This window comes from Pelodiscus sinensis, chromosome 2 (genome assembly GCF_052426305.1).
Source record: "Pelodiscus sinensis isolate ZL-2025 chromosome 2, ASM5242630v1, whole genome shotgun sequence".
Taxonomy (NCBI): Eukaryota; Metazoa; Chordata; order Testudines; family Trionychidae; genus Pelodiscus; species Pelodiscus sinensis.
Window position 1 is genome coordinate 134,525,844 of NC_143053.1, and position 22,175 is coordinate 134,548,018.

Sequence of the window (22,175 nt, forward strand, 5' to 3'; positions counted from 1 at the left end):
CAGACCTCAATGCTATTGACAGCCTCACACACAATTCCAGCATTACAATCAAATGGGCTGACAATGGAGGTGCTGTTGTCATCATGAATAGGTCCGATTGTGAACAAAAGGCTGCGATGCCACTCTTCAACACTAGATTCTACAGGCCACTATTCTCTGATCCCAGTGAGGAATAACAAAAGAAACCACGCCATGCACTCGAACTCCTTGAAATAGCATGGGACCAAATCTACAAAGCCACACCCCTACTGCCTCAACCAGGAGTACTCTAACTGCTACCTCACATCCATAAAACTGGAAATCCTGGCCACCCCATCATCTCAGGTAGTGGCATTCTTACAGGAGGGTTACCCAGCTACATGGACTTTTTCCTCAGCTCCTACTCTACCAGCACTCCAAGCTATCTTTGACGCACCAGTGACTTTCTGAGGAAACTACAGTACATCAGTAATCTTCCTAAAAACACCATCCTGGCCACCATGAATGCAGAAGCTCTCTACACCAATATTTTACACAAGGATGGACAACAGGTTATCAGGAACAGCATCCTTGATGATGCCATGGTACACCTGGTAGCTGAGCTCTGTGACTTTATCCTCACCCACAACCGTTTCCAATTTGTGGACAATTTATACCTTCAAGTCAGCAGCACTGCTATGGGCTCTTGCATGGCCCCATAATATGCCAACAACTTTATGGCTGACCTCAAACATTTTCTCATCTCCCATCCCCTAGCACCCATCTTCTACTGAAGCTACAATGATGACATCATCATATGGACTACCGGGAGGAGACTCTTGAAGAATTTGACAGGGATTTCAACAATTTCCACCCCAACTGTCAACCTCAATCTGGAACAATCCACTCAAGAGAGCCACTTCCTGCACACTACGATACAAATAAATGATGGTCACATAAATAACCCCCTATACTAACCACTGTTCTTACCTACATGCCTCTAGCTTTCATCTAGGTCAAATTACACAATCCACTGTCCATAGCTCAGCCCTAACATAGAACTATATCTGCTCCAATCCCACAGACAGAGACAAACACCTACAGGATCTTTATGAGGCATTCTTAAAACTTAAATACCCATCTGGGGAAGTCAGGAAACAAAGTGACAGAGTCAGACAAGTACCCAGACATCACCTACTTCAGAACAAGCCCAACAAGGACAATAACAGAACACCACTCGTCACCTACAGCCCCCAGCTAAAACCACTCCAATACATTACTGACAATCTACAACTTAACCTAGAGAAACAAAATACAGGACTATGTAGCACTTTAAAGACTAACAAGATGGTTTATTAGATGATGAGCTTTCGTGGGCCAGACCCACTTCCTCAGATCAAATAGAGGAAGAAAATAGTCACAACCATATATACCAAAGGATACAATTTAAAAAAATGAACACATATGAAAAGGACAAATCAAATTTCAGAACAGAAGAGGGAAGTGGGGGGGGGGAGAGAGAGGTAAATGTCTGTGAGCTAATGATATTAGAGGTGATAACTGGGGAAGCTATCTTTGTAATGGGTAAGATAATTAGCATCTTTATTCAAATTTGAGTGTAAAGTGTCAAATTTAAGCATGAATGACAGTTCAGAGGATTCTCTTTGAAGTGAGAATCTGGCCCACGAAAGCTCATCACCTATTAAACCATCTTGTTAGTCTTTAAAGTGCTACACAGTCCTGTTTTTTGTTTCAGCTGCACCAGACTAACACGGCTACATTACTACCACTATCCTAGAGAAGAATCTCTCACTCTCACAGACCTTGGGAAACAGACCAGTCCTCGCCTATAGGTATTCCCCCAACCTGAAGCAAGTACTTAGCAACAACCACACCACAGAAACACCCAGGAACTTATCCCTACAACAAACCCCATTGCCAACTTTGTTCACATAACTATACAAGCGACAACATCACAAGACCTAACCACCTAAGCCATAAGATCAGGGGCTCATCCACCTGCACATCCACTAAAGGGATCTATACCATCAAATGCCAGCAATGCCCCTCTGTAATGTATATTGGTCAAACTGGACAGTCTACAACAACAGATGAATGGACATAAACTAGACATCAGGAATGGTAACACATATAAAGCCGTAGGGTAACACTAACCTCCCTGAGCACTCAAGCATGGATTTGAAAGCAGACACTCTTTTACAAAAGAACTCAAAAAAACAGTTTACAAAGGGAGACATCTGAACTGGAATTCAACACAAATTCAACACTATCAACTTAGGACTGAATAAGGATCTCAACTGGTTAATACATTACAAAGGCTATTTCCCCTCTCTGAGCATTCACATCTCCAGACCAAATGCTATGAATGACCCACTTCCCACCCTGACTTCATTAGCTTCCTTAACACAAGCAACTTCTTCCTTATATATTCTCCTATTTCTGGAACTTCAACGCCAATGCATCTGATGATGAGGGTTTTTACCCACAAAATCTTATGTCATAATAAATCTCTTAGTCTCTAAGGTGTCACAGGACTCCTCATTGTTTTTTCAATGCTCCAGTGAAAGACCTTTTGCGTTGCACTTTATACAGGTTTGACCAGGAATATTTTAAATCAAGATAAGTTGGGGGTTCTGTTATAGATTTTAACAAGTCTGCAGCTGTGAGGTATATGTAAGCACAGGGGCCAGCAAACTTTCAAAAATGGTGTGATGAGATTTAACTTATTCACTTCTATTTATGTGTCTGCGTGCCATCAATACTTTTTAAAGTCAATAATACTTCTGCTTACAGCAGCTTCATTAATAAATAAATGACGATGCAGGCCCTACCATTTTAACAACACAGGATTTAAAAAAACCCATTAAAATCAGAATTTTAGACACCTGCCACACTCCAAAAAATTCTCTTAAAAGAATCTTTTTCTTTCTTACTTTGGGATACACAGGCTTAAATTTTGGCTCCATAATGGATTTCTTGAGTAAGATCAGGTAAGCCCCCAAGGGTACATCTACACTACCGATGGAAGTGTAAGTTACAGCTCAAGGAAACATACACACACTAAGTTTAGCTGAGCTAGTGCACTGAGAGTAGGACTGCACTGCAGTTAAAAACTCGCTGCTATAAGATGTGGAGCACATACCCCTCCTGGTAGCACTAAAAGGAGCTGAAGATGCACCCAAGTGTCTGAATGTAACACTGAGCTGGTAGAAATTTTAAAATTTTTCTTCCTTTTAGGGAGCAGGAAAGGACTGTTTCATCCCAAACTGTCGACTTCGTCGAATTGGTTCCTCTTGTGTAAAAAACATCAAGCCTTTTCACTAACGCAAACTTCAAAGTGTTTTATAACTACTTAGCCCCAGTCTTTGGAGGGGCTTTTTGTAAAGGAAAAATTTCACTTAACTTCTTTCGGGGGCGGGGAAAACAGAAAAGACCTAGAACATTTTGAAAAAAGGGAAAAAACAAAAAAAGAAAATTGTTCCATTTGGCAGACTTTGAAATGAAAACAAATTCATAAGTTAATACTTTATTTTTCCCCTCTGTGAAAATAGATCCTCATATTTCAGCCAGATCTGGTAATATAGGGAAGAATCACGAGTTATGCTTTTGTTGACAATTCCCATCAGAGCCTTTAGCTTTGTTTTTTAGATCTAGACCCAGATATACAGAGGTATTTGGGTACCTGAAGAGGCAAATACATGCCTAACTTGCTTTGTGCCCCAGAAAACCCCCAGATGTTTAACTCCCATTAGGCACCTGTCTCTTCAGGGGTTTGTAAATCTAAGCCATTAACACCTCCTTATCTTGCTGCTCCCTTTCAAGCAAGGAGCAGCCCCTTGACACTGCTGCACAGAGCGGGGGGGGGGGGAGAATGACTGAGCTCCTTCCCACATGCCAATGAAAATCGGCTCGCGTGCCACCGATGGCACACGTGCCGTAGGTTGCCGACCCCTGATGTAGCAAGAAGTATTATCCTAACAAGAAGAATATATGGGCTTATGATGTCTGCAGCAGCCACAGAGAAACAAACCAATGTATATTTAATGAGTTGCAATGGTGGTGAAGTCCCCAACATACATCATAAAATCAACTTGCCAAGACGACTGGAGTGAGGATTGCGTAGGTTTTGAAGACAGAATGTTATTACTGTTGTATTGTGACATTCATCAAGTGCCATAGAGAATGAATCTATTAATGTGGATGGGCGACTGTTAGTATGCAGAGCGGAATTCAGCATAGAAATTGTGTTCAGCATCCTAACAAAGTTTAACTATATGGGCGCCATCTCCTCTCAGCTATTTTTAACAGTTCTTAAAACTACAGTTTCTAAACAAGAAGGCAATTTAGATCCAGAAAGCTTCTTCCAAGTGCAGTTCATATTAGTTTTTCCTTTTCCCAGTTGAAGGAAATAGCTATCTTGTTCTCAACCTCATTAACATTTGTCATCTTTTATGACAGGAAAGCATATGACAGCTCAGAATGTGAAATGGAGAAGAATTAAGAAGCAATTCCACTCCTGATCATGTATTAAATTTGTTCAGGATAGCTAATTACACTAGCCTATAATCCATTTGCGGCACTTTAATGGACATTTAAAAAGGTAGTTATTTCCTTTTTTTTTTTCCTACAAAGTCTTAAGAATTCATCATCTAACCTTTGATGCTTGTTTTTAGTTTCTTGAGCTAGAAAGTATTTCAGCCAATATTTGTGAAGTTTTACTATGGTACAATGTGAGCAACTCTATCCAACTCTATTAGGCATCAGACTTTACCAAATTAATCTTTTGTGTGTCTTATTTAAGCCTCTGTTCCTTCTTTTAGACCCTCCCTTATCTACGCTAATTTTAATTTTATTTTATTAATTACCACTGCTGTGTCAGTGGTCGAGGTAAACTAATTAAGGCACCAGCAGCCATGGGTGTTTTTATCACCATGCCTACTTCTTGTGCTCAAAGCAGGATTAGACAACGTCAATCAAAATATAATTAGTTGCTAGAAAGTCATCTTCACAAAACTCTGTCTCCCTCCATTGCTATCACTGTTGGAGTTGAGGGAACTAAATCCAGCACAGGCATAGCTTATTTATTTTCACTAGATAAACACCCTGCACTATGGACTGCTTTTTCTCTGCAATGTACCATGCCAACCTACTGCGATACATAAATTAATCAAAAAACATGAAAAAGTCAGCAACAGGAACATTTTTGATAAAATGAGAAAGGGAGTCAAAATAAATGCTTAAACGGAAAAAAGTAAAAATCTTAGCTATGGAGAGACTACTGTCTCTATCTAACAATGTTGAATTTGGGTGTAAGTATACAACAGTTAATTGGGCAGGAAATCACAGTAATTTAACTGTGGAAACCATGTATTCAGGGCTTCCGGCAATAAAATACAAACAAAATAGTTTCAAAAGGAGGTTTATTATGTCATGTTACTCTCAGACAGTGCACCTGCTGAGCTATGAAGCTTTTTCCAGTTAAGTGGAAACAACAAGTGGCCTTGCTTCCCCCTGCCAAAAAAACCTCTCACATATTTGCATTAAGGAAATAAAATCAGAAGAAATTAAAGTTACCAGTCCCAAAACATTTCAAACATTAGTAGAATTCTAAGAACACCACACAAATGTAAAGCATTGGACAATGTTTTTAGATTTATAGAGTTTTCAGCCTTAAGATAAGAAAAGCATTTTTAGATCATATGGATAATTTGTAAGTTTCTCTCTCCTTAAGTGTTACTTTATGCATTCTCTCAGTTTGGTGTTTAAATAAGTATTCATATTAAGCACATTTTATGAACTTATTTGAAAATTCAAATGCCTTTAAAAAATGTGACAGGCTATAAACGAAAATATTTGAGTTATTATAATAACTCCTAGACCAGAGGTTTCAACCTTTTTTACACTGTGGACTGGCAAACCCTTTCACAAACTTTTGGCAGACGAGTAACATTTTATTTACACATTTGCATGTTCATTATACAAATAATGAATATGCACACATGCAAATGAAATGTTACTGGTCCTCCAAAAACTCTGGCCCCCAGAGCCAATTGGTGACTGAAGTATATAAATGTCCTGTTGCTGATATTGCAACAGTGCCTTGTGAATATCTGCCTTCACTGTCAGAGGCTATTGTAAACTAGAAGCAGACAACATTATCTCTTGCAAATTGTAACCAAATTTGTTGAGTGATTGGAAAAGAAGGATTAAGTGGATTTGTAAGCTCTGAAGTTTTACATTGTTTTATTTTTGAATGGAGTGTTTTATTTTTGAATGGAGCGTTTTATTTTTAAGTAAGTCTATATTTGTAAGTTCAGCTTCCACGATAAAGAAATTGCACTATAGCACTTGTATGAGATGAACTGAAAATTTAATTGTTTTGTTCTTTACAGTGCCTACATGTATAATGAAAAATAAATGCAAGGTAAGCAATGGGCATCTTTTTCTGTGCTGTAATTGAAATCAGTATATTTGAAAACATGGAAAATACTGAACAATACTTAAAATAAATAGTATTATTGTCTAACAAAGCAATTAATCAATTTTTAATTGCTTGACAGCCCTACTGAACACACATTTTAAATGTGTCACTGAAATTTCTCACAACTGCTGTAGGACATGTGGAGTATTGTGTTCAATTCTGGGGCCCCCATTAGTTGGAGTTGGACTGGGTTGCCTCCTGAGGTTTCTTCCAGTCTTAGGATTCTCTGGGTGTATTTACACTGCAGTGCTATTTTGGGATACCAGAGGTAATAGCTCCCCAGCGTCTTCACAAGCCACCCGTTATTTCAAAATATTTTTCAAAATAACAGGCGTGCTATTTCGGCATTCCCGGTAACCCTCATACCATGAGGGTTAAGGGATGACTTGAAATAGCACCTGATTTCAAAATAAACTTGAAATAAGTATGCAACTTGCATAGCGCAAATTGCATATCTTATTTTGAGTTTAGAGTGCAGTGTAGACATAGCCTATTTGTTCAACAATATTAGTCAATGTAATTTTTAGCTGTTCCTCCCCTCTTGCTCTCTATTCCCCCAGCTCTCATACACAAATGTAGTTGGCAGGACATTGTAAACTGTTGTAAGCATTACATATACGTGATTACACTTTAAATGTAGTATGCCAGGAAATATGAACCAAGCACTGCATCCTGTAGCTTAAAATGAGATTGTTTCAACTTCACTGGAAAGGGAGGGGTTGTACAGCTGATAATACCATTCAGGTCCATCAGCACTTCATAAAGAAAAGAGACTCTGTCTCAGCTGGGAAGTGAGTCTCTGCAATCAACATCATATTATGCAGATTGGACATCATAGCCAACTGCTATTTTCTTTTCAACCTCACAAGACAGCATGTAATACATAACAGAAGGCTGGGCTAAATCATTGTGAAATCTCATCCACCCCCATTCCCCTTATATTAACTCTGTAGTCATTGTAACAAGCACTGCCTACAGTGTAGCACTCTGCATACTGGCCAACACTTTTGCAGCCTGAGCTCCTTGCACACCAGGGGTTCCTTGACCCCCTTCATTCCCCTTCACAAGCTCCCAGTAGGCCACCTTCCCCCCTCTACTTCAGGGATCCCTGCAAACCACCTGTGACAGCGCGTTGGGGGTTCCCCGTTTCCTGCACCCCGAAATGGCACAAACAGACTGCACCAGCCAGTGGAATTGAGGGTGGTTTATTGCTCCTCCAGCACAGCGCAGCACAGATGTAATCTGGTTACAGGAACTGAGGGCTAAGAGGTCTCAATGCCCCCCTTGAGATAGGGGAGTCCCAGCCCCCTCCCCAGCTCCTTCTTCTCTCCCTTTCAGCCAGCAACTCCCTAACCCTCTTCCAGCCCTGCCCCCCAGTCAGGGCAGCATTCCACCTTCCTTTGTTCCTCTCCATGGGGGGTGTCTGGCCACTGGTTCAACAAGTTTGGCATTACCTTGGCCTAGTGAGGTTTTCCCTGCTGGGTCTTGCTCCAGACAGCAGGGGTCACCACAGCCCAGCAAGTACCCCCACTACGTCACACCACCACAACCCTTTTCCTCATGCAAGCAGCTCTGTGTGTCCCCCCTCCCATGTCCAGGTTCCCCTGTCTTCCATCACCCACATCTCCCCATTTCCTTCTTCTCTGAGAATAGATCAATCAGGGTGACAACATTTTAAATGATTTGGACAATGGGTAGAGCCCAGATGGGTCCTAGAAGATGTTCACGGACGTCGTCAACCGGTTCTTCGATCTATGAACAATTACAGCTGGCTGAATCTGCTGGTTCTGTTTAGCAAGTGCAAGAACTCTATGTGCTCCTTTCCCCCTTCTCATTTTCCTAATTTCACAAAATCAGTAGAGATCCATCCACCCCCACTGATGCTTAAAACCATCTCTGAATTCTGGGTTTGATACCATGCAGCAATCAAAGCGATCTTATTTCAGAAAGACAGAGATGCCATCAAGCTGAGTGAAAGGCCACACTCTGCTCAACCAATACAACGGCCCTACTGTGATGCATGATCCTTCTTTACTGGCAGGAGCTGCAAGCAAGGCACCTGATTTGATCACACTGCAAAACTCAGGGAAGATTTCAAAGGATTTGTTTACTGTCTGCCACAGGGAAGATACAAAAATGGACTGTACTATCTAATTGCTCTTCAGACAGCACTGTCCTATAGCAAAGAGCAATCATTAACTACAATTAAGCTAGAATTATCCACTTTGACTGTCAAAGGTCAAAAAAGTGTCCTTGATGCTTCACTGTCAGGCCAAAAACCTGCAAGAATAAGTTAACATACACTTGTCTTACAAAATAGCTACCTTACATACACATGCCAATATATGGAACATATACACATATCTACTCACAACATACAGAACATATTTAGCTCATACCTGTTTGACTTCAGCCTGCAGGTGGCGCAGCTGTACACACTGTTCCAAGTGTTTCCGATGCTGTTCCGCTGCCGAGTCCAGCTCCTGTTGCTTCTCATGAAGAAATTCCAGCAGATCCTGAACACGAGTTGCCATATCTACATCTCTGTCACAAAGTAGCTCCACACCTGTAGAAATCCGTTCATTTGAAACATACATGGATTTAATTTCCAGAGGAGTTACATGTTATAGTTATTATATAGCAACCATTTCCAATTCTGTAAAATATACTAAATATATTTATATTTCAGAGAATTTGATGAAGGATCTTAAACATTATTTCCAAGTGTTCTGCAATGAGTAAGTAAATGCTCAACATTATCCTGAGATAAATCCTTAAAGTCTATAATATCGTGTGAAGAATTAAATGCAGCAGGATATCGCAAAGAAAATCAAGTGAAAAGTGTTAAGAAATTAAAATATGAATTACTTTTACTTGTAAAATCAATACATAATTTACAAACAAGTCTGATCTCAGAATATAGTCCCTGTACTATTAATTTTATTCTTCTTTCTTTTACTTCTTACAGGGTTTCTCTCCACCAACCCCCCAGCTACTCCCCCCAGCCCCAATTTAAACCTGAGCATTTTCATTATTAATAGGAGCTACTTTATTAGTGATCAGCATGCTTCATCTATTTTATTTAAAAGTTATGGAATTATTTTCAAGTGTAATGAGCAAAATACATGTCCACTCTCCTCTTGATTGCAACTAATGGAGATCAATGCCATGCTCAGACGTTGTTAGTATCAGCTTGGATAATCCCTTCAAAGGCTTTAACCTGAATAAGATGGGACAGATCCATCTTACCAGAGGCCTGCACTTCATTGACATACTGTAGCAGATCTTGGCCTTGGTGGATGACATCAAACGTCAGGTTATTCATGGTCAGGGCTTTGTCTGCATGGTGCTGGAGTCTCTGCTCTGCTATTGTAAGATCTTCAGTGTCAAAGTCATTCATCTGTTGAGAGAGCTCATCATTCCACGATTCAAGGTCTGAAATTATCTGATGCAGAGAGGAGAGTGGAAAACAGTAGGATATTGTTGGGATTAATAACTACAACATGCCTAATTTGTACTTGAGAATAAGATGATCAGAAACTCAAAAACAAGTTAGAAAAAATATGCTTTCCCCCTCTATCTGTTCTTCTCCCCAGCTAACAACTTTAAAATGTCCATTCAGCAGAACATCTAAACTACAGACTATTACTGACTTGTACAAACAAGGGCTGTCTGAGCAAGTTTTGGAAGTTATTAGTTTTGCGGTGATGTAGGCAGGCAAGAAAATTCTGCTCATTTCAGAGACAAGAAATTCCTCCTTGACATTAGCGCTGGATCTGTAGCCGTCAGCAGAATGTGTATGCTGCACATATTCATTTTTAATATCAATTTACAAGCATGTCACTTCGTAGGCAGTAGAATTATTGTGTCTAAATCCATGGTTAAATGAAACCAACTTATAACACCTCATGTAGAAAAATCTATTGACGTATGTTAAGAGTGGTAAAAAAACAACAGTCATACAGCAGTATAATGTACCAGTCTAGCTTTCACTTATGCCACTCTCAGGTACATTCAAAAATGTATTAATAATACCGTGATTTGTGAGCAGGAACTGTCTGTTTTCTTGAGTTTGTTCCATTACCAGCCAACTGCTTAGCAAAACTCTTGGAACAGCATATTGAGAGTTTTATGAAGTGAAGCTCTAGTGCAGTAATTTTATAACCTATACAGTCAATCTTACAGATTAAAGTCTTGCATGGAAGCGTACCCACACTTAACTTACCTATATTTGCATATCTCTGGACACAACTGCTAAAATACCACGTAACTGATGTTGCAAACAGTATTTTAGGACTTCAAATCAAGTGCAAAGTCATTTTGCTTCTTCCCCAGTGCGTGTTTTTACATATGTTGATTTGAACATTAGCAGCACTCTTGTAACTGTTTTTATTACAAGCACTACAGCAACAGAACTACAGAACTGCAACTACACTGCTATGGCATAGACCAGGCATGTCCAAAGTCCGGCCCGCGGGCCAATTGCGGCCCGTGTTCCGGTTTAATACGGCCCCCCAGGTAATTTGGCAATATCTATCTTTTATGGCCCCCAACGAATCCATATGTATTGAGATGAATACATTGTAAAATCTCAGTTAATGTCAGTTGGTCTAAATCAGTTATAAATATATTTGGACACAACATGTATACTTGGTGTTATGTTCCTGTTCATATTTTTTGAACTTAAAAGTTGACAGACAACCTTTATTACCAATAATATGTAATGTACTTTACAATGTTCCTGACATATATTTCAGCTTCCTGGATTTTTTTTTCATCTGGCCTTCAGATATGAAAGGCAGAGTGATTTAACACCTGTTTAGATTTGTCATCCATGTGACGAAATGAAAAGTATGCCGTTTGCAATAAACTTTGCATAAAATAGTTAATTTGCATTTAATTTTAATGGTTCAAAGAATGTCAGGCAAAATGGTCGGCCCTCACGCATGTTCACTTCATCAAATCTGGCCCTCTTTGAAAAAAGTTTGGACACCTCTGGCATAGACACTTACTATAGTGAGAGGAGTTTTTCCTGTCACTGTAGTAAGCCCATCCCTTCAAGAGGAAGTAGCTAATTTCAAAGAAGGACTAACACTGTCCACACCATGGCATAGGTTGACTTAACTGAAGTTAACCTAAGTTTTGGTTGTATATCAAGGCTAAGGCATATTCAACTATCAGAAACTGCAAACATTTAATCAAATACCCAAGATGGCCATTGGACTCAAACTTTTAAACTTGATTCATACAGAGAAATCTCAAACTCCAACCTCATCCTTCTTGTTTTCTCTCTCATCAAAAACAAAACAAAAAACCCACCCCATCCCACCTTTGTTGGGCTCACATGTGTTTCACTGAAAACTAGTACTTGGCCTGGGAAACAAATCATCATACAAACCATTTTGTTGGGACAAGCCTATTCCTAAGGCATTGTGATTTTGGGAGCAATGGGCACCAACAGAAGAGAGATGAGAAGTAGAAAACATTGGAAAAAAAAGATAACCAGCTAAGAGGTGCTATGCAAAAGTACAGCTGATCATGCACAGATGGTTTTTCAACTGCAGAGATGGTTTTTAAACTGCAGACCAGCTCCCACCTGGGCACCCCATAGTGGGGTGAGTGATTCAGAGGCAGCAGCGTGGAGTGGCTGGGGGCTCTTTGGGAGTGGGGCCAGATTGCACATGCTGCCAGCCCCGCCCCGGGGACTATAGAATAGTCGATTAACCAATAAGAATTCATGATGTTACTCAACTATTCAATTAACCGATATTTAACATCCCTAGTACAGACAGGTGGTGTAAGGTGGGTAGTGAGAATGCAAGTCCTGGGGATGGTGCCTAACTGGCTATGGGAAAAAATGGCACTATTTATTGTTTTTATATGCTGTTACACAATGGGGGGCCCTGACATTGAAACCTGAAAACTGCCATCATGTCCCCTCTCAATTTTCTCTTTTCTAAACTAAACAAGCCCAATTCTTTCAGTCTTCCTTCATAGGTCATGTTCTCTAGACTTTTAATCATTCTTGTTGCTCTTCTCTGGACCTTCTCCAATTTCTCCACATCTTTCTTAAAATATGGTGCCCAGAACTGGACACAATACTCCAACTGAGGCCTAATCAGTGCAGAGTAGAGCGGAAGAATGACTTCTCATGTCTTGCTCACAACACACCTGTTAATGCATCCTAGAATCATGTTTACTTTTTTGCAACAGTGTCATGTCAACAGACTCATATTTAGCTTGTGGTCCATAATAACCCCACACAGATGTTTTAGCAGTGTAGTAGTCTGCTGCCACAGTAAAAAAAAAGCACAAGCACATTGAGACAAAAGCAGAAAGGCTACAGTACACAAAATGAGTTACACCTCCCAAGAGACATAACAAGCAGTAAGGATACGTACAAACTAGAAATGCTACAGCAGTGCAGCTGCACCACCGTAGTGTAGACGCTCACTATAATAATGGCAGGGGTTCTTTTGTCACTGTAATAAATCCATCTGATGGGATCCCAACAAAGGCAGTCAGGGCCAAGGTTCAGAGCAGGGAGAGACCTGAGACTAGAAATAGACAAGTACTTTGTACTCAGGTCCAGGCCAAGGTCAATACCAAGGTTCAGGGTCCAAGCCAGGAGGAGAAGTCCAAATCAAACCAAGGCCAATTTAGGAAGGGCTGTGGCATCTACAGAAGATTGGCACTATTGCCTGGCCATGTCTTGGAATGCCCCTTGGGTTTATATAAAGCTGAGAGCTAGCAGGAGCCATGGGTTTCAGGAAGTGGCGCACAAGTTGTTTACAGCTGCTGCTGCATGGCAGTCTGGAGATATCAGCCGCCTGGTAGCTTTACAGGCCTGGGTTTCAGACCTGTGGGTAGGGCTCTGTGTGGATGCAAAATTGGTATCTGCAGCTGCAAAAAATGATCCACAGATATCTGTAGCACTGTAGAAATAGGCAACTAAATCAAGATTAAATTCAGTGAAGGTAATTGCGAAGTACTTAACTTAGAAAGGAAAAAAAATCTAATGCGCAAATACAAACTGGGAATACCTGGCTAGGTGGTAGTACTGATGGAAAGGATCTGTGCTTTTTAGTGATCGCAAAATGAATACAAATGAATAATGTGATTGTGAGGGCGAGTTGGGGTTTCCCTGATCCTGCGCCCCCGTAGCAGCCAGAACAGTCTCCACCAGCCAGTAGAATAGAGAGGGGTTTATTGATTTTCCAGAGTACAGCATAGCACATACATGATGTGGCTACCGGAGGCAGCGCCAGGATGGCTCAGGCCCCTAGGGCTAGGGTCCATCACCTCTAGTCCCCAGTTTAGCCTGTTCTCTCCATGCTTCCCAGACAGCAATTATACCTCCCCCCGCCTGCAAGTCCTTTGTCCCTCTCTTCCCTTAACTTGTATAATCGGTTTTGCTACCATCCTGGGAGCGGCAGGATACCCCCCGTTGGGCCGTGCTTACAGACAGCTGCCAGTGGGGGTCCCCCACAGTCCACAGCCCAAGCATAGTAACCAACAAGGTACAGACACTACACCACAGTGATTCAGCTAAAAAAAGTCTAATGTAGAAATCAATTGGATTGTTGTATTAGTCAAGGGATGTAAATTATCCCACTCTCAGCACTAGAGAGGCCTCAGCTGTGTCCAGTTCGGGGCACCACAGCATACAAAAGACCTTTGCAGACTAGAGACAGTCCAGATGAGAGTGAGCCCAACAAAAACGATAAAAAGGTTTACAAAACCTGGCCTATGTGGAAAAGTTAAAGAAAGTGGACATGTTTCATCTTGAGAAAGAAAACTGGAAGGGAGGTGTTGATAAGAGTCTTCAAATACATCAATGGCTGTTATAAAGTGAGGACAGAGATCAGTCGTTCTCTTGTATCCACTGAAGGCAGGACAAGAGATCTTGGGCTTAAACCACAACGAAGGAGATTAAATGAGGTATTAGAAGAAACTCTCTAACTCTAAGATAAGCTTCCAAGGGAGACTGTAGAATAAGATTCCACTGGATAAACACCTCTCAGGAAGGGTCTAGGTTTCCTCAGTTCTGCCACAGTACAGGGAGCTGGACTTAACATCTTGAGGTCTTTTCCAGTCCCACTTTTCTGTAATTTTACAACAACGCCCATGGATTTAAATACTGAAGAACTGCACTATTGCTTGCAAAATCAAGTATTAACATCATAAATGGTTAATAGAGCTGAGGACCAACTTAGCTATAATTGAGTTTGAGTATTGCTTTCTGTTTCAAAATGGACTACTGTAAGTGCTGTAAAATCCTCATGATATCTTTGATTGGCTTGAAATTTGTTGTGCCACATAGTAGACACTAGGTAATATCAGTGGTCCAAAGATGGTATCATTTGAGCAAAGACTTTCAAGATTCAGCCTCTCCTTAACACACATTTTACAAATTAATCTAAGTCTTGTAACATGATTTTGCAGACACGTAAGGCTTAACCTATCGCTCTAATCCTGATCATCATCCCCAACCAGATCTGAGTCAATCACCACTGATTTGAGTTCGTGCATGGCACACACACACCACTCTGCAGGGGGAAGCTTTACAAAAGCAGTTATTAACCTAAGAGTCAGGAATTTCCAATCAGCTTGTGCTTTCTTGGCACTAATATTCTAGTGTGCATAAGTAGCAAGACCAGGACTTGGTCAACAGCAAAAGGACATCCAGGCTATCTGTTGTCACAGCAAGTGGGGGGGCTTAACGTGACAGTTTGATTACTGAAGCTGAGCGACTCCCATACTTTGAGAGTTCAAGCCCCATCCAGCAGCTCTCAGAGAATGTGTGTTGTGCATGTCTTACTCTCTCTTGCATCCAGCAAAGATTCTTTAGGGGATTTTTGTCCTGTGGCCAAAATTTCTGCTTTAACATGCTCTAAAATCGAAATGCAAAGTCTGATTGAACCTAAGAATTGCTGTCAAGGAATTAAACAAAATTAAGATGAAAGATCCTAGACAAACAGGCTCTTCCCCTGGGCCCTAAACAATAAAGGGAGTATGATCAAAGAAGAGCAAGTCACTGGTCAATTTGATCAAGGGTTTCCTTATCTACAGCCCCTGCCCCTTCCATGAGTTGCTGCTAACACTGTCATACTCTTGTAACTTTTATGGGGCAGAAACAGGAAGACTGAGGGTGAGAGGCGAGCAATCAGGGGGTATAGGATTAGAGATGTTAAATGGAGTTTAAACAGCTAATCAACTAGTTAATGGTATTTCCATCAACTAGTAGATTAGTTGATGGGGGGGAAGGGGGGAGACACTGCAGAACCTCAGCAGAGTTAGCTCCCAGCCCTGGGAGCTAACCCCACTGTGGCTCTGCTTTTTAATGTATGAAGAGCTGTCAGGGTCTTAAAACATTTAAAAGGCTGAAGTGCAGCAGGGGGGACCAGGCGTGAGCTGGGACAGCTGATTCCTGGCTCGCACCCAGTCTCCTGCTATGCCTGTGCTTCCCCTGCCACCCCCCGGAGATGGTGCTGGAGGAGAACCGGCAATCGGCTTTTAAGCCAGCTCTCCCCAGCACCGGCTCCTGCTCCCCCCTTGCTGCCTCTCTCTGATAGAGGCAGCAAGAGGAGGCGGGGAGTGACTAGTTGAGTAATTAGTTAACTCAGTGTTTCTCAAACTGTGCTCTGCAGAGCCCCAGGGCTCCACGAGTCATCTCCAGGGGCTCCGCGAGGTTGACAAACTGGAAACATCGATAGGTACAACACATGCAATCAGTGGACCGCTGGGGCGCCGCATACATTTTTACGCATGTAAAGGGCTCCGGAGCCCAAAAAGTTTGAGAACCGTTGAGTTAACTTAATCACTTACATCCCTATATGGGGTAGTGGAGTGAGTGTGTTCTCTGCCCCTCTCTCAAGCTTCCCTTGTAGAGCTGAGTTTTGGCACTGCCTCTGAGGAGCCAGAACACCTCTAGACAATCACCTTTATTAGTGTAAAAGATCATTCAAACACTGTTTGTCCCCAATTCTTTCCTTCCCTCCCTCCACACTGCTCCCTGAGCCCATGCAGAGCCCCATCTCTCAGGGCAACAGCTGTGGTGCAGTGAGCAAGCGAGGATTTGAAGACTCTCAGCCAGTCTCATTGCAAGATGGGATCTAGGGAACCCTACCCCTCTGGAAGGTTCTGAGCCCCTCCCTCTGCTCACCCCTCCCCCCAATATGTGCATGAGTAAGCAGAAGAGACATGCTTAGCGCATGCACAAAGCACAGAAACTGAGGAGCGGAGCTGGAACACAACGGAGGCCCACAAGCATGGCAATCTTGGAAGTAGGGGAGGGAGAACAGGGAAGAACAGGCACTTAGATGAATGTAGCAGATCACGTAATCAAAGCTATTGATTTTGCCAATATGCATCCCAGAGGGTTCCCTCGTTCTCACTCACACTATTGGCCACTTCTACAAGTCTCCTCTGCTGGAAATGGATGTGCAGAGCCCCATGCTCTACACTGGTGGGGGGCCCACTCTGCTTCTCTACTCTTCTGCCCTTGGCAGCCTCCAAAAGGTACAGGCAGCTCACAGCTCCACCACTTTCCCACAGCCCCTCCAACTTTGCAGGGCGCACAGAACGACAAGGATGTGGGTGGAGTTGGCATGTGAGAGAGGGGCTCAAAACAACAGGTACATGTGGGGGGCTCAGAACAGTGGGTGTGATGGAAGAAATGCTGGAGTAACTGGAGCAGTGGAAGGCAAATCTGAGCACAGGGGAAGGAACAGGTGGTGAGAGCAGTGCAGAGGCAGTACTGGAACAGTGTCCAGTAGAGAGGACCAGAGTCCGAGCTGTGAAGTGAGGTTGCTGCAAGGTTTCAGCCAATGCAGCCATCCAATCATAGGAACTGATATAGCCCCCATCCCTGTAGTCCGTAAACGCCTCACAGTGCTTCCCAGTGCCACTTATTTTCCAAGCAGATAGGGAATGGACACAGGGAGATGAAGTGACTTGCCCAAGTTTACAGAGGAAGTCTATAACAGAACTGAACCCGAGTCGCCCATCTGCCAGATTAGTATCTCAACTACTAGACCATACTTCCTCTCATTATGCACCATCTTTGTCTGGAAACGGGTGACAGGGGAGGGATCACGTGATGATTACCCTGATGTGTTCCCTCCCTCTGTGGCATCTGGCACTGGCCGCTGTCGACAGACAGGATACTGGACCAGATGGAACTTTGGTCTAACCCAGTATGGCTGTTCTTATGTTCTCTGTCTCCACTCCTTAAAAAATTGCCCCCACTAATTCCATGCTACTGCCTGCAGCTTCTTCTCAATCTGCAGGTCCCATGCTGATGACTGTCTGTAGGGAGAATGGAGAATTAGGATGTGTTGGCCAGGCAGAGAGAAGGGACCAACATGCAACCAGGCTAATCACTGCTAATGGAACTGTAGTAAGGGGGGGGGGGGGGAGAGAGAGAGATTTTTTTAAAAAAACGAAGGTAAATAATGCCAAAAAAGTCACTGATGGAAAGTTAAGGCTGCACAGTATGCTCTGTACCCATTCAGGGAGAAAAAAAGAGAGGGAGAGTGGCTAAACTTGGAACACCTGAAAACCAGGATAGCTCAGTTAAGATCCACACTACTCCCTCAATGCAACTGGCCGCTTCTTCTCTGAGGATACCTCACCACTCTGCCTTCATAAAGGTTATACAACATTGTGGGAACAGCACACGTGAGCACTGTTGGACACAATCTAACACTTTTCCTTAGCTAACTCAAGTTTAAGCCGTGTGTAGCAAACAAGAGCTACCTGCACTCAAATACTGAGTCTGCTCTACATAAACCACCCTTCACTTTTGCCCCAAGATTACTTCTGAGACACTACCTTCATGTAACCCTCAGTAAGCGCCTAGATCAGTGAAGTATGTCACCAGAGTGCTGACAGTCCCTGTGACACCTTTGTGCAGCTCTATTGACATGCTACCAAATTCAGTACTGAAATGAGGCATATCTGATTACTCATGATATACAAGCACATCTCACTCATCACAGTTCTGCCAAGTTGCCCCAACAAATCTCTCCCGATCCAAAACAGAAACATCTAGCACAACTAATGTAGCTGGAATTCCTGCAGATAAATACTGGAATTCAGCTATGTGGAACACAACACAAACAATGACATGTTCTTAGTTTTTCCTTATATTTCCTTTCACAAATATTTAACAAGGAAGTATATCGCAGTCCAGAGAATTTCACTCAGTTACTCCTGTACTGGGCCTAACAGTTTGGGTTGGCCCAAAGGATCTTCCATAAGATTCTTGATTTCAAGACACGAAGAGACTGAGAAACCACCACATTTCAGTAGTTTGTTAACTTTTGCACCACCTTTCCAGTGGCTATTGCCAGCTCTAGGGAGGCGGAGTTAAAGTTGCTCTGTGACGGCTGGCATGAACCTTCACTCTTCAATTCTTTGGTTTCACAGATTTAAATTTCAGCACTCTCCATGTTCAGGCACCACCGGTCAGCTTTAATTCTGTATTAAGGTTCTCAGAATTTTGGGGTGTTTTTTTTTTTAAATACATGATTAACCCAACAGCATCTGTGTAAAGCAGGGGTCTCCAACCTTTTTTAAGCACAAGATCACTTTAAGTTAAGTGTGATCCAGGTTCTACCTCAAACCCAAAACCCCTCACCCCACGTCCTGCCACATCCATTCTCTGAGGTTCCGCCCCTGCTCACTCCATTTTCCCCACCCTGCACCTCAAACAGGAGGCTCCTAGGGGGTGCTCCAAGGCACAGGGTATGAACAGTATGGCAGTGGGGGGAGGGGCAACTGAAGTGCCAGCCCTTGGTAGCTTCCTGGACAAACCAGTCAGGATCACCTGTCAGTGGCTCCAACATCTACCGGTAGATCCTGATCTAATGGTTGGTGACCACTGTTCTTACTCACATTAGGGCAATCTACACTCTTATGTGGAATAACATGTAAATTACCTAAAATTCATATAGCCAAAAAGCATTCACACCAATAGAAAGTATTCTGCTACAAGTATTGTCCAGTCTGTAATCTGTTTGCATGTTTGGGCTAACAGTTCCAAAATTGCAAAAAATTTAGTAAACATGCTTGCTAAATGGGTGAATGCAGTTTTAAATGTAATGGAAAAGCACATGTATGTGGAGGAGTCTGATTGTTTAGCAGCAAAAACACAGCAATTCAGAAGCACCCTTAAAGTTTAATATATCTGCAACTGAGAGTCTGATGTGAAGAGGAGGAAGAAAAAATGGTTATAAATACTACTGAACAGCATTCATGTTCAGTTTTTTAATACTCAACGCTCTTTATAATGATTTCACCCTCAATACCCCTATGGAAAAAGTCAATTTGATGGTTAACGCCCCATTTTACACGTGGATTAACTGCAGCAGCAAGATTAAGTCATTTGCCAGTGGCCACAGAGTGTGTTACCAGGGCTCAGACTAGAATGAGGGAGTCCTTGGCTTTCAGTTCTACATTCAAGCCTTGCCACTCTCATAATTTAGAGGAAATCAAATCTCTCAGACCATTCAGGTAAGAACTAAACCTGTGATGATATTATCTTTGTGAGTCTGACCCAAAATAGATCCTTTATATCATCCCATACGGATACAGCAGATGTAATGAATGTTATGCACCAAGCAGAAACTCACATCTATTGCATCTCTCTCAAATATGCGTAGCTGCAGGAAGAGTTCAAGCTTGATCTTGCGTTCCTGAAAAAGCTCCTCCATTTGAGACTGGGCCTCATCCAGCTGCTGCAGGACTGTCTCTATGTGATTGATGGAACTGTTGTGAGGGGTCTTGTTACTAGAAATGGCAGAATCCCTATTGAAAGTGGAGAGGAAGGAAAAAGGGCCTTTTGAAAAAAAGCAACAGGAATTGGATTACAGTCAACTGTTAAATGTGCATGACAAAGCTCTTTAACTAAAACCATTAGTATGAACAACACTAAGAGGAAGCTGGTCTTGTTTCAGCACATAAAGTCCTTTGAAACATCATTAGAATTGTGCTTTAGCAATTTAATAAAGCATCAGGATACTAAATTGCCATCTTTTTCTGCCTTAGTGTTCAATATATTAGCACATTCTTACATGTATTCAATCCACATTTTATTTGTGTCAAAAGTAAAATGTGAACCCATGCTAAACCTTTCATTTTGAAGAGGAAATGAAACATGATGACTACATGCTTCATTGTACGCTGAATTACATGATTCAACTTTACTTGAGCATAAAGCCAAAAATAAACAACTACCACCACAGATGAGTTAACACCCACTTCTGAAGGATATAAGAAGTGCCCAAGGATTAATTTAAGCTACTAGTAATGGACACATATTCATTGTGCCTCTACTGAAAAAAAGCCAATCATGTCACATGCTAACATTCACAAGAATTTGAAGTACCAGTTTAAAAAAAAGTATGTTTCTTTAGAGTGGGCTACTGCTCAGAGTTCAGTAATACTTAAATACTGAACGCCAGAGTGGCATGTCGGATGCCTGTGATGGATACCATGCTGACTCATAATACCTAGAGACAGTTTATGGAGGCTGACTCTCGATTATGTGAAGGTAACATGTATGAGCCCAACTTCTTGTAAACAAAGGTTTAGATAAGATCTGCATAGAATGAAACATCTAATATTTATATTCATGCAGGGTAGCATCTTATACTTGCCCTTCCTCTTTCCCTCCCCCCCAAAAAATCAAGAAGGTAACGGTCCATGTAATATCAGAAGTATATGAGGGGAAGTAGCTTAAGGAATAATATGCCCAAATACTTGGGAGACAAAATGTTAAGATTTAACACTAACTTCTTTAAAAAAAATGTATTACCTTAGTTGCTGTATAAGATCCTCCCCTTCCTTGATGACATTGACAGTAACCTGTAAAGTGGTCTGCTGCTGCTGGCCAAAGCGTTTGATCAGCTCTTGTACTGCCTCCACAGACTCTGCATAAACATCATCAAGCAGTTCTTTTTGTAATTCCTCAAGCCATGTCCACAGCTACAAGACAAAAGAAATGAATGCTGGTATCAGTCAGACAGTACGTTGTCTGAATTTCCATGGAAGAAGCAAACAGATGGGAAAACCACAATATTTGTTTCTGCTTATATGAAATTCAGTTCTCAATGCTGAAAAAAAATTGATGAGCCCGCATCAGATAGAAGGTAAGGGTCTTGTTAGAAAAACAAGTGTTGTTTTAGTCATGCTGCTACATTACCCTCTCTTTCCCATTTTCCTATTAGACTGTGTCTGAGCGACCAGCACAGAATTCAGAGTCTGCCCCATCTGCAGCTCTGTGAGGTAGTCACTGGGAGGAAAATGCTATGGTAACACTCCCTGAGAGAAGGAAGGAAGGAAGGGAGATGTATCTCAACAGCTAAATTTACACTGCCAAGTGACACACATACATAAAGGTACATGGTACTGAGCAGTGGTCATGAAAATCAACAATTGCAGTTAAAGGGGTACATCAAAAATAAACTCAACTCTCCTTCTAGCCTCATTCCACAACACAATCTCAGACAGTGTCCTAAAGAAAATATTCATATGCTATTATTAAGTCACTACAGTTAATTATGCTGTCCACTTACTCATTGCAGAATCATACTAAAACCAAAGTATACAACTTGCAATGCCAACTGGTTGAATTATTCGTTACAACTAATTTACCCTATACACTTCCATCTTTCCATCTTTGTACTTTTTCAGCAAGCATGCTTACTAA

The 22,175-nt window shown here is 41.8% G+C and overlaps 1 protein-coding gene across 2 annotated transcripts in view; it reads right to left on the reverse strand.

The window, feature by feature from the left end:
- TRIO (trio Rho guanine nucleotide exchange factor) overlaps positions 1–22,175 on the reverse strand; it is a 414,034-nt gene that overhangs the window by 192,589 nt on the left and 199,270 nt on the right. For both annotated transcript variants that reach the window (XM_006117079.5, XM_075921462.2), the window contains exons 12-15: positions 21,282–21,451; positions 20,098–20,272; positions 9,710–9,905; positions 8,860–9,026 (exon numbers count right to left, since the gene is read on the reverse strand). In XM_006117079.5, coding sequence (XP_006117141.2) covers positions 8,860–9,026; positions 9,710–9,905; positions 20,098–20,272; positions 21,282–21,451 — 708 coding nt within the window. The remainder of the gene's footprint in view (positions 1–8,859; positions 9,027–9,709; positions 9,906–20,097; positions 20,273–21,281; positions 21,452–22,175) is intronic.